The 20,025-nt window shown below is 39.3% G+C and overlaps 1 protein-coding gene across 1 annotated transcript; it reads right to left on the minus strand.

The window, feature by feature from the left end:
* Positions 1-7,059: 7,059 nt before the first annotated feature.
* FAM199X (family with sequence similarity 199, X-linked) lies at positions 7,060-20,013 on the minus strand. Its single transcript, XM_030967866.1, is given in 7 exon segments — positions 7,060-11,746; positions 12,600-12,860; positions 13,976-14,110; positions 14,112-14,138; positions 14,502-14,651; positions 16,745-16,964; positions 19,721-20,013. Coding segments are annotated over 7 exon segments (1,152 nt in total). The 5' UTR covers positions 19,909-20,013; the 3' UTR covers positions 7,060-11,575.
* Between the last annotated feature and the right edge of the window lie 12 nt (positions 20,014-20,025).

The raw sequence follows: 20,025 nt of genomic DNA on the forward strand, positions 1-20,025 counted from the left end.
GGGCTGAGCTTTCCACTCAGGTAAACAACATTCTATTGAAACAGCAAACAAAATCCTTGTTTCTGAAAACACACTCAGCATTAACAAAACAGAGTGACAACATGGCTCAAATTCAAAAAAAAAAAACAACATGCCAGTAGATTCTCATTTACCATACTTTTACACAAGAGGATCAAATTAGCAGCTCAACTGAAAAAAAAACAAGTCCATTCTGGTAGCAGTGTACTATTAATGAAGGAGCAAAATTATTAAGGCAGGAAGAATGTTGGAAGGTCCCGTTTCTCTTTCAACATGTGTCAGAATCCAGGTTAGCTCAAAACATTGTGTTTTCCTCTCTAAGAACTGGGCAGTAACACATCTTGGACTTATAGGAATGAACACAGGATTAACTTGCTTTGGTACAGAAGCAGCTTTGCTGCTTTATGCATACTTAGATACAAACATCTAACCTGTTTAAACAACACAAGATAAACAAAAGCTTCAGAGAATGGAATTCTTTCACTGACATTATGAAATGTCTCTCACTGGCAATTTATATCTAAAAATATAACTAGTCTCAAAATTTCCCTCTATGAAGTTTGGAGCTTGGTGCCTTGTTCCATTAGGCTCCATTATCAATAATATTCTTTATGGTATTTTAGTCAGGGTACACAGCTCATTAACTAACCAGGGGGAAGGAACAAGACAAGAGTGACAAGAAGAGGAACTTCAATGGCAGAAAATCGTTCACATCACATGAGTCCAGCATGTGAGTTTATCAGTTTGGAAGATACACTTTCCCCATCCCTTTCACTTTGGTGAAGTGCCAAACCACTTCACCAAAGAAATGTAGTTAAATATGCCTTCAGGAATGGGCTAAAATACTGCTGAAGTGGGGCTTTCAGGTCTCACTTTAAAGTAAGACTTTAAATTCTATTCTGTGGAGTTAAAGAGGGACCAAAACTCCTTTTTCTCTTACACAAACACTCTTACCTAGACCACATCCAAAAGTACTTTTTAAAAAATTATATCTGGGCTCAGATTCTTCTCAATTCTTACTTTTTTTCTGGCAGTACTGGTCAAGTTAATTTTTGTTGTCTCAGCAGAACAGGTCCTAGATTTCCATGCTTTTCTAGTTGCAAAAAAATGCTGCTTTCTTCTGGAACAGAGGATCTAGATTTAGTTCAGTCATTACATTAATTTTTCTAATGCATTCCAGGTCTCTGGAGACAGGTGGTTCAGGATGGAGAGATAAATATATCTGTTTCTCCATGGAGCATTCTGTTGCCTCAGGTTTCCAAATCCAAATTAAGTAGTTCATGATTTATGTATACACTGAGCATTAGCATCTTTGTGCCACGTTAGCCATCAGATCACAAGTGGCTCTAAAGAAGCTTTAGTCAAATAAATGAGTATTGGGTTGAATGATTCAGATCACTCCATGCAAACAGTTCCAGCATGTTCACATCGATCACCACTAAACAGCACAGAGGCAGCAGGCTCAGTTGTAAAGGTGAGGGGAAAACCAACACTCTCACGGGAGCAGCAACAAGCGCCCGGCTTCTCTTTAAATTCAGATTTTATCACACAGATATGCCCTTCTCCAGATGTATTTTCCAAGCTTGCAAGGATTCACTGTAGGTAGTGGTTTTATTAAAGCTTCACCGATGCCATTACGAAATTGCAGGACTGTGTCTCTTCCTTTGAAGATAACTTTCAGCTTCCATGCTCACAAGAAACCCTGATGCTCTAAATGCATAACCAGAGACCAGCTATATTTATGCATACATCCAAGTATTAATGATTTTTTTAACCTAATTCCTAGTGCAGAGATTTAACTTGGACTTTTTAGACACTGAGTAGGCAATACAGGGCAGATGTGAATTCTTCATTCTCACCAAAGCTTCTGGTTGTACATTTTCCTCTTTAAACCAAAGTTTCCTCTGAGGGTGTTGGGTTGGCTTGTCTCTTTCTCAGCTCTGATACTCACAGTGAATAATTTTATCACTTCTGCATTGTCTTCACTGACAAGACCAACCCTCAGGAATCTCTGACTCAGGAAACCAGGGTGGAGGAATGTTGGAAAGAAGACTTTCCCCTGGTCAAGAAAGACTGGGTTGGAGAACACCTATGCAAACCTGACATCCACAAATCCACGGGCCCTGAGCATTCTAGTAATGAGCAGGGTTTACTCTGCAACAAGGAAAGCAAAATTGTCTCAAAAACAGAGTTAACTTGCAGGGATGGCCTTAAAATGAAAAATTCAGAGACAACTTGAATAATACCAGTTTTCAAGGTTAAATTAGTTTTGTTTTACAGATTCAAGACAATTACTGCAAGTGGTTTGGCCTGACCAAGTAGAATAATTACATTTCAAGGAAAGGAGCAGTTGTAAAATTTTTGTTTGTTTGTTTATACTCTGCTTTAGATAAAGTGACATCAGAAGTCCTTTAACAAAAGTACTCCTCAGCTGTATTCCCAGTTCCACACTGACAACAAGGCAATTCTCTGAATGTAGAGAAGATAAGTTGTGCTAATGCCACTAAGCAAACATGACATTTTGGTTGTACTGTGATCATAGATGAGTCACCAAGTAAAATGATTAATCACAAATCCATGTTACTAGGCTCATTTAGAGATGATTCTCCCTTCACAAAGCAGGTAGAAGCTCTAAATTTATAGGCTAATGGGTTTATTCTAGCTGTAGCAGTCTCATTATTGGTCTTAAGCATCAGAGTCTGCAGGAAATTTGTGTGCAATTAAGCTAAAGTGATGACCTCCTTATACACATTTTGGCACTTTTTTATCTGACAGTCTGTTGTGCAAATATATAAATGAATTGAAGCATTACATAGAAATTACAGCTAATGCAATACTAAGAAAAATAGACATATCCCCAAACTTTAATACATATGCCAGTAAGGTATCTCAACCATAAATTACACTCATTTTATCAGTCTACAAATGGGTTTATCAGCCAACAAATGGGTTTGTGCTAAGATTTCAGACTGCTTCATTTTTGCTTGGCTAACATTTTTAACTTCTACAAACAGCTTTATGACCTAAATTGTTTCAGGAGGAAGTGCATGCATTTGTGGAGCAACATGTTTATAAGTCAAACACACATTGTGAATACTTTCTATTTGGTAAATAAACTCACCTTATTTAAAAATTAAGCAGAAAAAAAAATTCTTTCCAACTTCATAAAGGCTTGCTACCACCATGGTGCTTTTTCCCTTACCTTGAGTTTAATAAAATTAAATACTCACATAAACTCATGTATTTTTTTATCTGCCTACCAAATTAGTCAATACAAATTGTCACTGAAGTGATCATTTCCATGTACCAAGAGCAAAAGGTTGTACCAATCCTAGACATGATAGGCCCTGGTCCTCTGAACTACCCTAGAGAGGGACTATTCCAAAGCAGAGCTGGCTGAATATCAAATGTGCTTTAAAGAACATGAAATAAATACAAGACAATCTGATGAACTTTAATGTTCAATTATACTTGCAGCAGGGAGTAATTAGTTGAATATAATAAAAATACATCTGAGCGTGTGGTGAAAGTCACTTAGCACCACGATCTCAAGATTTTAGACCCTCCTAACACACAATGGTTTTGCTTTGTTCAGCAGTAACAGAGATGGGATGCAGAGGTGGTCTGTGTTCTAGGAGAGCAGAGAGGCGTTGCCAAGTGGAATCACCCAGGAGCTGTAAGATCCTAAGCAAAGAGAATTTTCAGTAACTGCTAAGCAGCTGACACTGCTCTTGCCAGAAAGTACCAGCCAGGTACCGAACACACCACTAGGCTTGGCTTTGGAACAAGAGCAAGAACAAAATCTCTGGACATGCAAAACCTGCCCTGCATGAGGAGCATTTATTGCTCAAAGCATAAGCCCATCATCACAGTTCTTGTACTCTTCCAGTGCTCCTCAAGATCTCAACTGCTGCACTGTATCTTTAAATACATCTGCAACACAGGAAACATGAAACCTATAAATTATCTAAACTATGTTTAGATGCTGTCCATACCTGAAAATTGATCAGCTATTAAAGTGAACTAATTTCTTCCTTTGCTCCTACTAGGCACAATGAAAAGTAAAACAAAACCCTGTGACTAATTATTTATGTCTACACTGAAAAAAGAAAGCAAGGACTAAATCAACTTTTAAATGACTAAGAAAGGAAACAGATACCATGAAATGAGAATTACCTAAATAAAAAGGATGGTCTGTAATTAATTAAAACTATTTCAGCAACTCCTGCAATGAACTGCCATGTTGTACTCACAGCTTACTGCTCTCAGGAGGTATAGACAGGAACTGGGTGTCAAGGAAAAAAGCTATGTAGATATAAACAGCTATCTGCCACATTTTAAATCTCTTTACTCTTTGATTATGATTTAAAACTTTATTCCCTCCTTTCAAGATTATTTGGGCACACATCTTCCCTAGGGGAAATATCTTACAGGTGAAGACTTTAAAATCTGCTACTGTTTTATGACAGCTAATGACACAACAGAGGATGGCTGTGCAATCACACAGAAGTGCTCAACGCCCTCCTAGTTCTGCACAGAACCATTAAAAGCTTGACTTCCAAGAATGAACCCAAGATACCAGGGAGAACTCCTCACATGTTCTCTGCAGTTATATGTGTAAGCTCTTTGAAAGGTAGCAATAACTGTCAGATGAGCAAAAAAATAAAAAGAAACACTACAGAACAGCTCCCTTTGAAGCAGTACTTTCCTTTGCTCCAAAGGAAGCCCAATTCAGAGGTTATTTAAAAAAAATAAAGCTAGTCAAGGTACATCTTTTCTGCAGTGCCTCCCAGGGACTGACAGCTATGTATTTTATGAGACTCAGCACATTACAAGCTGGCTGCTTGTTTTCTATCATCACCTAATATTTTCAACTGCAAAATTCTCAGCCCCCAGTGAGGAAATCTGAACAGGAAGTCTCAAAACAGAAATCAGGGAATTTAAACAGCAAAGCAGTGTGTACATAACACTAAACAGGAGTGTACTTCCACCTTTCAGTTGCAATAAGCAGGATCAGACTAGAACTAGCAATCGTCATTAATAGAAAAAGTTAACTTTTCCCTTGGTCACTGGAAATGTTATTGTTGTAAAACTGACCCTTAACAGACAGATCCCTAGTTCAAAAACAGCATAAGAGGAGAAGCAAATCCCCCTAACATCTTTTACCAGGACATAACAGAATAAAGGAAAGCGTTTGTAGCAAAGCAACGTTGGCAGCTGTAGTTTAAAGTGCAGTAAATGACCACGGTGCTCCCCCTGGTGACAACAGACGGGCCGAGGTACCTGCCGTGAGAATCAGCCGCTGCAATAAATCGTCCTCCTTGGAAAAACTTACTAGCAACGCTACTCCTACGTAAGTAGGATCAGAAAGACTCTCATGAATTATCATGCTTTAGCTTCAGGAATGTGTTCTACATTATCAGAAATAAGTTCTTACACCAGTGATGCTGCCAGGTGTAAGCCACCACACCATGGAGGAAAAGCCTGAAATGAGATTTCAGAACAGAAATGTGGATTTGGATTTATATTTGATTTCAACACTAAAGAAACAATTTGCAATGGATGAATGTTCCAGAAGGAGGTGAAAAGAGGAGGTTTTCTACCGAGTAGGGCATGGGATCTTTAGGAATACATACAAAGGATCTCAGGAAACCAAACTGTAACTAGTTTTGCACTGGAAAACGTTTGGGTGAAGTGCACAGTTCAGGCCAGTATAGTAAGAATGGGTTGAGGATGGCAAGCCCACAGCCAATACCCCTGTCAATTAGGTAAAGCAAACTTTTCAATTGGTTTTGCCAGTGTGGAAATCTTCATTCATCTTGTGCCTTGTTTGGCCATCAAATGAGACTTTCTCAATGCAGTGAAACTGTCTACACTTGAGAGAGAAATGAAGAAATGCTTAAGGATAGCTGATAAGAGATTCATATCATCACTGGCTGTGCCCATGTAACCCTGGGGACAGGCAGGGTTTGCCAGCAGATCAGACCCAGCTGGTACCTGATAATGAACTGCTGCAAGAGGCCAGACTAGGAAGGTTCTGGGAGTCAGAGTGGGCGCATCAGCTTCCCTGCAGCTCCTGGGTGCTGTCCAAGGAAAATCAGCCCTCACAAGCCAACATCCCAGTGGGTCAAGGTCCTTGGAAACATTTCAATCTGGTTTTTGTTGCAAAACATTCCACACTGTCACTCACCTTTGGGTGAAAAGAGAAAAAGCACACAAGCAGGCTGCTCAGATGGAGGCACAGCACCACAAGAGCAAGAGCTTCCACAAGTAAAGATCTGTTCTGTTCACAAGTAAAGATCTCTCACAGTTTGACAAGACTTGCTGTGATATGTAGCATTTTTTACCCTGTCCTTCTCCATCCCTTGACATCTACAGAAACTAGGATAGCAACACTTGGTCAGTTTTAACTTCTGTCAGTGTTTGATGAGAATCAACTCCAAGAAGTGTTTGATGAGCCATAGCCAAGACAAAGAAGGCAGTTTTAGATCCCTGAGATGCTGCAGGAAACTTTCTGCACATTGAGGAATACATCTCTATGCCAGCTATCCTCTTCTCAGGTTTTCAGGATTTTTTTACTGGATTCCAAGGGGAAAAAGGAGATTTTGCAATATTACACTTCAAACTTCAGTATTGCAGAAGGCAAATTTTGTTCAGGGACACAACTTCTATAAGCTGGCAAATGTCCTCATTCTTGCCTGTTCAAAGACTGCCATGTTCTTCCTGGTGCTGAGCATAAATATAAAAATACCTCTGGCACAGGAATCAAAACAAAGGACAGACAGCTTTAAGTACATGACCTTGGGTTATACAATTCACAACAATTAATTACTTCCCTATGAAACCATTCTTGTCAGATTTTGCAGTTAACAAAGCCCTTTAGCAAAGGGGGGACCAGTTTGCTTTCTGCCATCAAGAACAGTTAAGATGTGCTACTTTATTTGTATCTTCTGCCTGAAGAGTGACTTCACAGGTCCTGTATATGAATCCCTCTGCTCTGAAGAAGACACCACATCATTTCATAAGAATATCTTTGCTATATCATTAATTTTAATTCCAACCTGTACTTCAATATGCACATAACTATTTTCAAATACAAGGAAAACTTAAATTCAACAGCATCAGAGCTTTCAGTAAATCCTTCACAACTTCAGAAAAATCTCTATAAACATTGTGTAAAGTAGATACAGAATGTACAGAGAACGGTTTTCTATACAAAAGTGCATTTTAGGAATACAATTAGCAGAGAACCTGGAAAAAAAACCCCCAATTTAAGCAATACCATATACTCTAATCTATACCCTCCTCTCTCCCTCCCACAAAAAGAAAGAAAAAAAAATCAACCCTCCCACCTTCCCCTTGCTTTGGTTATTAACTATATTCAAGGCTTCCATATTAGAATTTATTTTTTTTTTTACACTGGACAATTTATTTGTAATTTGGAAATGTTTTAAAGTTAGCCAGATGAGAGAGAATGCAAATATGATTCATCAGAGTTAACAGTCAAAATAGACAAACTTTGAATATTACATAGATTTGCTCTTGATAGATTAATAAACTCATCTTTGCAATCCTTAAATGGACACCTGTTGACTTTTCTGTGCCCAAGAACTGCAAGATCAGTAAGCTTAAGAAAATTAAACCAATAAATCTACAACATTTGCCACGAAAATCTGGCTCATATGAATGAACTTTAAAAGCTCCCAAAACAGTCAGGTTTATTAATATTTATAGACCAATGGAGCAACGGATTTCAAAGTTGAAGGAGTGTTAGGAGAAAAGAAATGGCTTCAGGCCATTCAGCATAGATAAACAGTAAATATTGCCATTTTTATTTTTCTGTGTTGTATATGCACTCTGATGTAAATGCAAGTAAGTTCAAGCAGGTTGGTTGGTTTGTTTTCTCCCCAGAGAACGATCTTCACAGGTTTCAAACCACAACATGAGAACTAAAATTTGAGCCCAGAAAAGTCTTGTAAAGACTTTTCCTGCTCTTCCGAGTAAGCACCCCATACTGAGCACATTGTAACCATCTTTTTATCTTTTTAAGCTTCCCAGATTAAAAAAAAAAATAGGTATTTTAACAAAAGACGATATTAGATACACAGAAATCAGCCAAGTTTATCAGGCAGCTTTCTTCCTCATATTTAAAATCATATTAGAAAATAATGTTCTCTCTTGTTTACAGTCCTATTGCAATCAGACTTTCAGTGCTCCTTCTAAGCCTTTTTAGAGAAAAAGTTACCATGGAAGCAAACTGTTATCATTAGAGAGTGTAAATTGTTTATATCCACACTGCAATGGGTACAAAGTTCCTGCAGACACAATTTCAGTACCATGAAGCCATGTAACTATGAGCTTTTTCCTGTGTGTCTCTGCATTGCTTTTAAGCTCGACATTTTTTCTCCATTAATAAAAAGCAGGGGTTTTATTTATTTTTTAAGAAAAAACTCATTAAGGATGCATTATTTTAGCAGTCTGTTACTCTTCTTCATCAGAACCCAGCAGCTGTGCCTGTAGCCACAAAGGCCATAACTTGTATCAGCAAGACCAGATTTCGCTGACATTCCAACTGTTTGACTACTACCACAGGTATTTCACAGAAATTAATAGATTTAGATTGGAAAAGTCCTTTAGGATCATCAACCCTAAATCTAACACTGCCAAGCCCACCACTAAACCATGTCGAAGTGCCACATTTACATGTCTTTTAAAACCACCATGGACGGGGTCTTCCTGAGTAAACGTTGAGCATGCTGCAGGGAAAAACATGAATCTGACAAAAAACCTTCCCCCACCACAAAATAAGTGTGTCACTGCAACCACAGAGGATGAGAACGCAAAAGGAAAAAACCTCAAATGTGTGGAAGTATATGAGAACTCCTGAATGCCACAGTCACTTCAGGCCTGATTCTCTGAGATCAGGGAAAGACAACATTGTATCTGAGTACTTGGCAAAGAACATTCAAGGTAAGCAAGATGTTATTCTGCATTCTTACCAGAACATTCAGACCTTTGTATTCTTTGTATTCTTATGAGAATCCTGGATCTATGAGATCACAGAGCTAAAAATTATTAGCATGGAATTCCTGGAAATCCACTCTCCTCTATCATTTTAACTGTCACTCACATGACTGAAGTACCTGCTGGAGACAACACAGCACAATCAGCTATTCTGGCACCCAGGACCTTTTTGTCCAATGTAACAGATGGGCAACTGGACCCATCTAATCACTTACAATAATTTATACTTACATGCTCACACTATGATGGAAATACTATCCTCCCTCACTTCAGGATCTCTGGAAGCTAGGAGACAGGTGGCCAGAATAAACTGTACCTCATCAAAATGATGGGGTCTTCTCTCAACAAAACCCTGAGGCATTTTAAACTCTGAATAACTGCTGAAACAGAATAAAGTGAACACACTTTCATGCTCCACCACACTGAGATATTGCACCTTCCTTACAATTCACTTCAGAGTTTCAATTCTCTACAGTACAAAGTGTGCATTTTTCTTCAGAAAAAAAAATTCAATCACATTTCAAAGTCACTGCAGAAAATAAAGGTTGTACTGAACTGTGACAGTGTACACATGGTGAAGTATTTCATGATGAATTCATCCATTACCATGGAAGACTTTAACAACCACACCTTGAAATTAGCCAAATTGATAGCAATTGAATTTTATCTTCCATACAAGATATTTAAAAGAAGCTCCAGATTTAAGTCAATCTAAATTCTCAGTAAAGTGTATACTGTTAAGAAGTTTTCAGTATTGATTATACAGGAGAGAGGCATCAATCAGCAACAGCACAGTACAAGCAAATACTGACAGGTCACAGACACCTGTGGTTATTGGAGAGAGAACTGGCCAAATGGGATAGCTAACTTGAGCTTAAAATGACATTATCTGGCTTTTAGTCAGTCAGTGGCCAAGCCTGGGGACCTGTTGTAGAGCAGCACTAAGTTCAAACATATTCATTTGACTATGGACCCCATTTATTTCTTTTCAAAACCCATTCAGAGGCCATTGTTCACATAATTTACTGGTCAGTTTATTTTGAGGCTGAAAGGAGTGCCACTTCTGAAAGAAAAATATTTCAGCTGTCAGGGTTAATAAGTCTGTGCAGGACATGTAACATTAATGTCAGTAGTCCTAAAGTTGACCATGCATTCTGCAGGATTTGGTATATCCTGCAATTACAGACATCTGTGGCTACACTAAACTGTCAAACTCCTTAATTCAAGAGCAAAATTAGAGTAATGAAGCACCAACATAATAAAAAAATTACTTCCTAAACTCAGAGCTCAAAAAATACTTTTATACACTGTCAAATTTCACATAAAATTTAGAACTATCATTTTTATCCCAGCCATAGGGGAAGGAGTTCTATAAAAGTAGTTCCAAGATGAAAACTAAAATCAGCTTAAAGATTGTCAGAATTAAGAAAAAGGTTGAAATTACTACTACTTCCCTACCTGAAAGCCACAATTTTACCTAATTTTCTTATCATGAGAAATTTCAAAAGCTGATAGACAACAAAAGGAGAATTCTGATACATGTCATGGTGTAATGACCCACACAGAAGACAACCTCAGCTAAACATACAATTTAAAAAGTACAGCTGCATTAATTAAGTTCTCCTGTCAACAATATGAACCAACTATATTTAGATATGCTTCTGGGGAAGAAAACCACTGAAGTTGTGTGCCATTTGTTTACACTTCTGTTTCCAGTAGTGTTTTAAACTATTTTAAGTAGTGTCCTAGACAACTTAATTGCAGGTTAGTGTATTTTCAATGCATAAACGTGTTTTTATTGGAATCTTTTCGCAGAAATACTAGGGATGTATTGGTGAACCATTAGTAACAATCATAAGATACTGAGCAACAAAATAACCTTCTGAAGACTAAGTCTGCAATTATTTTGAGGGTTTTTTAAAATTTTTAGTTGGTTCCTAAGAACTACATTATTAGGCAGTATTTGTATTACAGATTCTCTACATTAGATGTCCTGCTTCTTGTTTTCTGTGTAGTTTAATTTAAATCACAACTTTTAGAAAAGTATCAACAATACTTTGCTTTTGTACAAACCAAGAGCAAGGCTGAAGAAAGCCCCATAGAGCAAAAGATTTTTCCTCATGCTAAACAATCTCCCTAATAATGGGAAAGGAGGACAGAATAAGTCAAGTGTAATACTAACTCAAAGCTGGATAAAAACTAAAAAAGCTGAAGCATAGTAATGCATGCTTTGTGTCATCCAAAAGTACCCCTAGACTTACGTGCAAGTTAGCATGTTAGCCAAGTTCAAACCTCCTTCAAATCACATCTATTCAGCAGCTTTTCAGAAGACAGGTAAGTTTCTGAATTCTTTGTTGCAAAATTAGTCTCAAAAAGCTGAAGTTACTCAATACTTAGACCTTCTTAGCAAAACTACACTTGAGAAAACTGGTTTGAATTGTTAATACTAATCAAAATTTGGTCAAGAAAGATATGTAAACAATAAGGATAATACATTTAAGGCTTAGAAAGAACACTGATAAATTCACCCCTGTCACATTAAAACATCCACATCTCCTTCATGGTCCTCCTCAGTCACTTTTAAAGACAGCACTTCTTCATTAAGAAATAATCCACTCAGTCTTTCCTTACGAGCCTGTCTTTGCTCTTTCAGCTGTCTCTTCCGTAAGGCCTTTTGCTGGAGTTTCCGTTGCTTGGAACGTTTCTGTCAAAATACAGAAGAGACAAAACATAAGATTTTGTTCTGTAAATTAGAAAAAAAACACCTCTAAAGCTGGCAAATATAAATTAACCTCTAAAATAACATCTGCTCTGAAAAATAACGAACACAAATTCTCAGCGGTGGTGTAAACATTCATCCAAAATCATACCTAATATTAAAATATCAAGACCATTTACCAAAACTGAATTCTGAGGCACAACATTAACCTGTGATGTTGCATAGTCAAGTCTTCGATTGGAGGAATCTTTATTGCTGGAGAAATGTTACAGTCTTACATTAACAAACCCAAGATGCTGAAAGCAAGAAAGATCTGCTCCTCTCCTTCACACTTGAAATTTAAATTATGGGGACAGAAGGAGAGCCACAGTTCTACTTTAAATGAAGCACACTTCAGAGGGTCCCTTTTCACCAAGGAATCTCATGAGACATACTCAAAAAATAAAGATGATTCAAAAAGCCTTATGAAACTTCTAGTTGAGAAAAAACCCAAAAAACAATCACAGGTGTCTCTACTGTACAGAAATTATGCCTAGATTATGGTGATCACTCTTAAACAATTTTTTTCTTAAGTTAGATACATAAGCCCTTATTCAGGCCCGCTCAACTTATCCTAAACAAAAGGAATTAGAATATCTACTACATACAAACACCAGGCTTTTGGTTAGCAGTGATGGGAAGAGCACAAGTTTAAACTCCTTATGATCATTGGCTTAGACAGATAACTCAGCTACTCTGCTCCTTCAGGACAAACATCCCCGGTAAGATCCCATGAGCAAGCTTCAGGAGTTAAGACAGCTTAATTAATACACCTGTTTAATTAATACAGAAACTTTACTTTTGAATCCCGGATTCTTTCTGCAGCACTTGTGGACAAATTGCTGTCGCTGTGCGCTCGACTCATGTTGGCACTGGAGTTGGAGGCAGAGTTGGCAACGCTGGAGCCGCTGCTGCTGGCTGAGCTGACCATGCTGGCACTGCTGCTGCTGCCACTGGCACCACTCACACCACTGGTACTTGCACAGCTGTAGCTGCTCCTTTTCCAGCTCTCCCTTGCAGACCGCTGGCGAGGTCCGTGTTCCTTGATATAGTTTCTCACCTTTAGAACAGAGGCAGCAAAATTACTGTAGTTTGATAAATGCTGCACTGAGATACTCCTTTTCACAGAAAAACCACAATCTGCCTATTAATGATGATGAAGTCATTGGGTCAGTTCAGTTAGGCTTTTAAAACATTTTCTTGTGGCTGCTTAAATCACAAGCAATCTGGAGTCACCCAGAGAACTTAACTATGTTAACATTTGTGACATTTCACTTTGGAAGGAAGAAAAATATGTAGCAAGGGCTGGGAGCTTCTTTACTCTTCTGCCTGTCAGGTTTGTGATTATGTAACAATATGTTATTATTTTAACAACAAACAGGAATATCAGTCAAGTTCAAGTGAATTAAGGTGTTTACTTAATGTATCAAACCCCTTTATTTTTCCAGGTATACTCAAACAAAAGTGTGTGTAAATAAAGAAGCACTTTTCTACTTTAAGATGACACTTACAAAATGTTTGAAATATGAAACGGACCAAGCCCATAAAAGCAGTGAATGTTTTCCATTTTCAACTTTATCTTCATCATTATCAGTGCAACACTGAGGAGTTCAGCTTGTGTGGACACTGCATCTGTTTCCAACAACACATCTCAATAACTCAATTAATGAGAAGACAGTAGGATGTATCTACCCTATCAGCCAGGCACTCTTCTTGGTTATAATTTACATCTTGTAACATCTTTAAAATGCATTATTCTCTATCCCTTTCTACATGAAATTTATGGTCTTCCCCAAAGAAATCCAATCTTTTGGAGTTTTAAGTGCTAGTTTACATACAGTGAGCAAATGCAGACTCTCAGCTAGCTGATGGCCATGAAGTGGAGTACAGTGCCATAAGCAGCACCAGGTCCACAACAGAACCCATTACACACTCACCAGCTCTGACTTAACACACAGTGAGAATATACAACCAGTCTTATGTCAAGGTTTAATACATACAAATATGCTTTTGAACTCTACTTTCTGTTACTGACAGTATTGTGCTCTAGTGTCTCTCTCTACATCTAATGATTATGCATAAAAATTGATCACAAGTTCATAAGATTTTGCAATATATAATTTTTGCAAACCAGATGCTGAAACCTTGAAGTCAAATGTACAAACCTTAACTCACCTGTTTCAGTTTTTCATCTGTGAGACAGTTCAATTCAATAATGAATTCACTATCTGTAGGTGAGATCTGAGCAGTAGGATCAATAATTTTAATAATATCAAGTTGCTCTCGAAGGCCCATCTCTGTACTGACTTTGACGACTCAAATATTCAATATATTCAACCTAGGACCCAAAGAAAGGCAGGTCATTTTGAAGTACTACTGATTCTAAATGAGAAACAGAAAAAAGAAAGAACTGACAGAATATATATATATATATATATATATATATATATATATATATATATATAAACATGCTCAAATATCATGGTTCTAGCCTTGGGTATCCTTAAAAGCTTAGGGTGAAAACTTGAGTAAGCATTAAACTGCCTCCTCTAGATCCAAAGGACGAGGTTTAGTTTTAAGAATCAAATAGTACTGCACAGGTCTGCATTTACACCTACAGCAAACAGTATGGGCTTTAGGTTGTGTCTTTTAATTGGAAGTTCTTCTGTACATTGCAGTTCTCACATAGGAAAAAAGTCACCTGTTCATCATTTGTCATTGCACTCCATGGAAGCTCATCAAGATTCCTGTGCTTGTTTTTCTTTTTGGGAAGTAGACAGGGAGAGCTTGGAATACTCGGTATAACATCAGAGAGCACATCACTCCCACTTGCAATGTCGCTGCCAGGCAACTTGTAACATGCAAAAGGAAGAACAAAGCTTTAGAATAGAGTAGGCAGATTGTAAATTATTCTAACACTATTAACAATTCAAAACATACCATCAAATCAGCAAAGCATTGATTATCTCTGTACTTTAACCAACTCTTTCTAATTACTCATAAACCTGCACTACTCCCTTGAATCTTCCCGTAAACAGCAAGTGCAGCAAACTCAATTCACACTATTCTGTACTCATCAATCCTCTTTAAAAATTGGTGTTTAAGAAAACACAGACTGAAGTTGCATTTCAACTATTTCTCCATCAGTGGAAACTGTCCATTACAATCCAAACCTAAATCTAAACCTCCCATTTTGGAGCATAAGTCTGGTTTAAGGAAGATAATTTTAAAGTAGATCTGTAATTCCTACCAAACTCCATAATTACACAAGAAAATTCAATTTAAATCACTGCCATTTGCCTGGAAGCAACTAAGAACTTCAGCTAGCTTCATTTATACAACTGATATGTGACTTCTGAATGCACTTCTAGTAAAGTGGGACAGCTGGATTACTTGTGCTGAGATTCTGCCAGATAACACCATAAAGAGCTACAAAAAAGCCTTTCCAAAATCCTACAAATCTAATCAAGTCTCTTAAGAAAAGCTTGTTTTAAAAAACGAAGAGTAATTAAAAAGCTGGTTACCAATCAAACATACTGTCAGCTAGCTAAGGCATAGGAAATGGCTTCTTTTCAAAACAACTGCCAAGTTTATCAGGCAACTGAAATCTCACAACTCAATAAACCTCTGAATCTTTGGGATCCAACCTGAGTTGTTCCAACAGACTGCATTATACACACACACACACTTGTAACTGCAGTGATATAACATGCATTGTTGAGACCAGCAGCTGGACTAAAACAGTCAAAAATTCAAAGCTGATCTCAGTACATGTCTCAAGTTCACTTGCATCTCCTAGAACAGGATTTGAGCTTTCTTGAAATCAGTTTTCAGTTCTTGTACTGTCCTTACAAGACTCTACATGCTCTGACTAAGCTTTATGACAAAATTTTCAAGTATTCCCCAATAAATTCCGAAGTCCTATGTCGCCTATTTCAAAGTCATGTATACATTCACAGCTGATTTAAGTCTTTAATACAAAAATTCAGTTTAGGTCTATAATACACTAAAAATGCATATCACGTTTGAAAAACTGCTGAACAGGGAAGACTATCACAAACTAGAAATACCCAACGAGGACTGCATCCAGCACAGACTTGGGAAAAGGATGTGATTCACCTTCCCATTCTGGTGAGACAAAATGAGCTCTGTACTCTTACTGGGGTAGAAAAAATACCATAGAAATAAGCTATGGCAAGAGTTTGTACACTTTACCTAGAAAGTATCAGTAGGACCAGATATCTATAACCAGATTTCATTAGCAGGGCAGATCCTCAGTACAAAGGGTCTAAGCTCATGGCTACAAGAAACACACACTGGTCCCTAAAACCAACCATAATATGTAAGCAACTTTCTTTGGAGAGCTGACCTTCAGTCTCCCCTCCTGATTAACCAGGTTGGAATAAAATGAAACAAAACATTTTTTCTATCATTCAAGATTCAGATATGTGCTCCTATGTTCAGTAGTTACAAAGAAACAAATGTTAAGGTCACTTGGTTTGTTCAGAAGAAGAGGAGACTGAGGGGAGACTTCATAGCTGTCTCCAGCTTCCTCAAGAGGGGAAGAGGAGGGGGAGGCAGCATTCTCTCCTTTCTGGTGAACAGTGACAGGACACAAGGGAACAGCAAGATGCCAGGTCAGGGGAAGTTAAAGATCAGGAAAAGGTTCTTCCCCCAGAGGCTGCTGGGGAAGTGGAACAGGCTCCCCAGGGTTAGTGGTCACAGCACCAAGCCTGACAGAGTTCAAGGAGTGTTTGGGCAACACTCTCAGACACAGGGTGTAACTCCTGGGCTTGTCCTGTGCAGGACCAGGAGCTGGACTTCAGTGACCCCTGTGGGTCCCTTCCAACTCAGGATATTCTATTCCATTACTTTTCAACTACAGCTAAATCCAGCATGCAATAGTCTACACAAAATTTTACATTTCCAGTGGAACCAGTTTACCTGCCACTCAAACTCACTGTCTGACCAATCCCAGTAAGTGCTGATAGAAGAGGAGACATCACTGCAGACGCTGCCCTCGGGGAACAGATCAAAAGAGGTGAACTCCTGGTCATCCAGCAGAGAGTAGCAATCATCCTGATCCCCCACGGACACGGATGAGAACAGCTCCTCGCTGCACTCCGAGCTGGCCACGCTCGTCCCACAAGATGTCAAGTTCCACCTGCAAAACAGGACAACACAATTAGAGAGCAGCAAACCTTGGCATCATGTGTCCTAAGAAATTCCTTTAAGCCTTGTAAAACTATCTCCAATTTGCTAGTCAGTGATACAATACATTGATTTTATTGAAATAAGTTATAATTGTGTAAATTGAAGTATTCTATTTTTAAGTATTTTTAAAAGTACATCAACAACATCAAAGGGAACACGGTGTTACAAATATCAAGGTAAAAATCCATATACAGTTAGTATAATTACACCTTTATTTTCATATATTGTCAGTTTCTACCCCAGAACTATGACTCCTGTAGTATGGAAATTGAACCTGTTTTGCTGCTGGTTGGGTTTTTAAAACACACTGATCTAAAAAAAAAAAATCCATGTATTGGGATATTTAGACTTCCATATAAACTGGAATAAACAGAACTAAATAATTAATTAATTTGACTTCAGGACAAATAGAAGCCAAAAGGAAATTCCAGGTTGATAGTCCCCCACAAAATTAAGACTTGATAAGGAAACACATTATGGATCTATTATTCACAACTCTGAATGTCAAAACCATTGGACATGCCATAGTGTAGGATGGGGAAGCGACCTGTGTGAAAATGATACCACGCCAAAACTAAACACTTTTTCACCTCATTACAAAGCTAGCTGAAGTTGTTGCTAAAGGAAAGCTATTGAGAACTCAGCTTTCACAGAACAGATTTTTTACTCTACTGAGAGTAAGCCAGAATGTAACAAGCTCATGAAATCAGTCTCCATATCTGGAACTTATTTTACATATTGGAGAAAAGTAGGTCGAGACAAATATGAGTCAGCACAGCACTGCAATATGGCCAAAACAATTTGAAAAGGGCTTCTAAAACGTACCACACAAACCCACACAATCAACTCCTGTTCCATCAGCCTGTCCACCTCAGCCTGGCTAACTAGGAAACACTCTTCTATCCAACTGAGCAATCCTATCACCAGAAAGGCTGGTCCTCAATCTCATTAAACTGCATACCAGGCTGGCTAAATATGTTGGTGATGGATTCACTCCCACACCTACTTGGCCAGATGTGAATTTATCAAATGTTAAAGACATTTCCAAAACTTTCCTTGTAGCAGATTCAGGAGTTCTTGCCCTGCCCATTTCTGCATCCCCTATAGATGTGCAAAGCCTTGCTGGTACAGACTCTTGTGGGCAAGGAAATCCATTGGTAATGAGCAGAACAAGACCGTGGTGACACAGCACACCACTCAACATGAATACAGTTTCAGAATCCACGAAATAATAATGAGAGATAGAGTAGACCAAGTTCCCAGACATATCAAAACAAAGGATGAGGTACAGGGGCTCTAGCACCAACAAACTACACAGATACATGAGAAGCCAGCCTTGCCTTCTCATGGCTGGGGGGCTGCTGTGCTCCCTGGGGTGAACTGCATTAACAACAAAGGGGAACTGCATTAAAATTACTCCTAACTTCAAAAAATAGAAAGCCTTATGTGAACAGCACGGATTGAGTTGCACATCTGCAATGGCTTAATCAGTGCAAGACAGGGCATGTCCTTTTCCAGAGAAGTCAAACAACCCCTTGAGATGCTCGGGTTACAAACCTGGGCTTGCAAACAGAGCAAACCTGAGCAACACACTTGGGAAGGCTACACAGAGAAATGTACAAAATTAATTAAGTGCAAATCTGGTGACTATCACACATTTATTTACAGATATTCTAAGAATATATCTTACTGCTCATGTCTTATGACTCAAGAACTATACTATGAGAGTGTATCACGTTTGATCAAGGCTCTTCATGCTGAATCATTTAAGAATGTATAATTAAAAGTCTGCCCTTGTGAATGACACTTTTAAAGTGCAATTTTCATGACTTGATACAAATTCACTCTTCATAATTGTGCCACAGAAATACTAATAACCCATAAAAGAATCTTGCAAGACTGGAACAGGAATGGTGGAGACATGTATGTTGGAGACTAAAATCTCATAGAGTATTCTCAAAGAAAGCTATTGCTATATTCAAGCTTAATACTAAGTATTAGCAGAACTAGGTTCTTAGGAAAGCAGGACTGTGATTTTGATTTTATGAATTTTTTGATTTTTTGATTTTATTTCTTTGCAGAGCTGTATTAGCACTTCTACAAATTACAGGCAGAATAATCTCCCTTAATTAGCAGCATGGGGTGGAAATGCTTCTGCAGGAGTCAGTGGAGTCACCACGCCGCCTAACTCATTCTGAATCTCTAAACGTCTGCCTGGTGACCATGCAAGGCCTGCCTTTAAGTCTTATAAACACACCATTCTGTAGCTGCCTACAGCCCTCAAAAATTCAAAATCTCATAAATTAAGAAACTCAGGCCGAGGCTAGAAGCATCCTGATCCAAGTGGATGGTGTCCCTGCCAGAGCAGGGGAGTTCGACCTAGATGACCTTTAGGTCCCTTCCAACCGAAACCATGCTGTGATTGATTCTATGAAAAAGCACATCTTAAAAAACCGACCTAGCTCACACTGTCAACCATAACGCGATGAGCCGAACCCAGGCTCGGCCAAAGGGAAGGGTGACCCAGCAGGCCGAGCGGCGGGGGACACCTGCAGCCCGGCCATGCCCGGCCCGCCCCGGGCAGGAGCAGGGGAAGGATGCGCGGCCCTGTCAGGGGCGGCCCCGACCCCGCCGCGACCCCCGCACCCCGGCCCGGCCCTCAGCATCACCCGACCCGGCCCGGCCGCCCCGAGGCGCCGAGCGGACCTGTTGGAATGGAAGCGGTGCAGAGGGTCGGTGCGGTGGCAAGAGGAGAGCTGGCAGCCGAAATCGCTGACGTCCAGGCAGCCCTCCTCGCTCAGGCTCAAGCTGCCGCCCCGCGGCGGGTGCTGGTGCGAGAGCAGCGGGCACGGCTCCTCGGGGGTCAGGAACTTCTCGTACGGCTCCTCGGTCATGGCGGCAGGCGCGGGGGCGGCGGGAGCGCCTCAGGTGGCAGCGGGAGCGCCTCGGGCACACGGCGTCGGTGGCGCCGCCATCAGCGGCCGGTCCCGGGACGCGCCGCGCTGTCGAGG

This window comes from Camarhynchus parvulus, chromosome 4A (genome assembly GCF_901933205.1).
Source record: "Camarhynchus parvulus chromosome 4A, STF_HiC, whole genome shotgun sequence".
Taxonomy (NCBI): domain Eukaryota; kingdom Metazoa; phylum Chordata; class Aves; order Passeriformes; family Thraupidae; genus Camarhynchus; species Camarhynchus parvulus.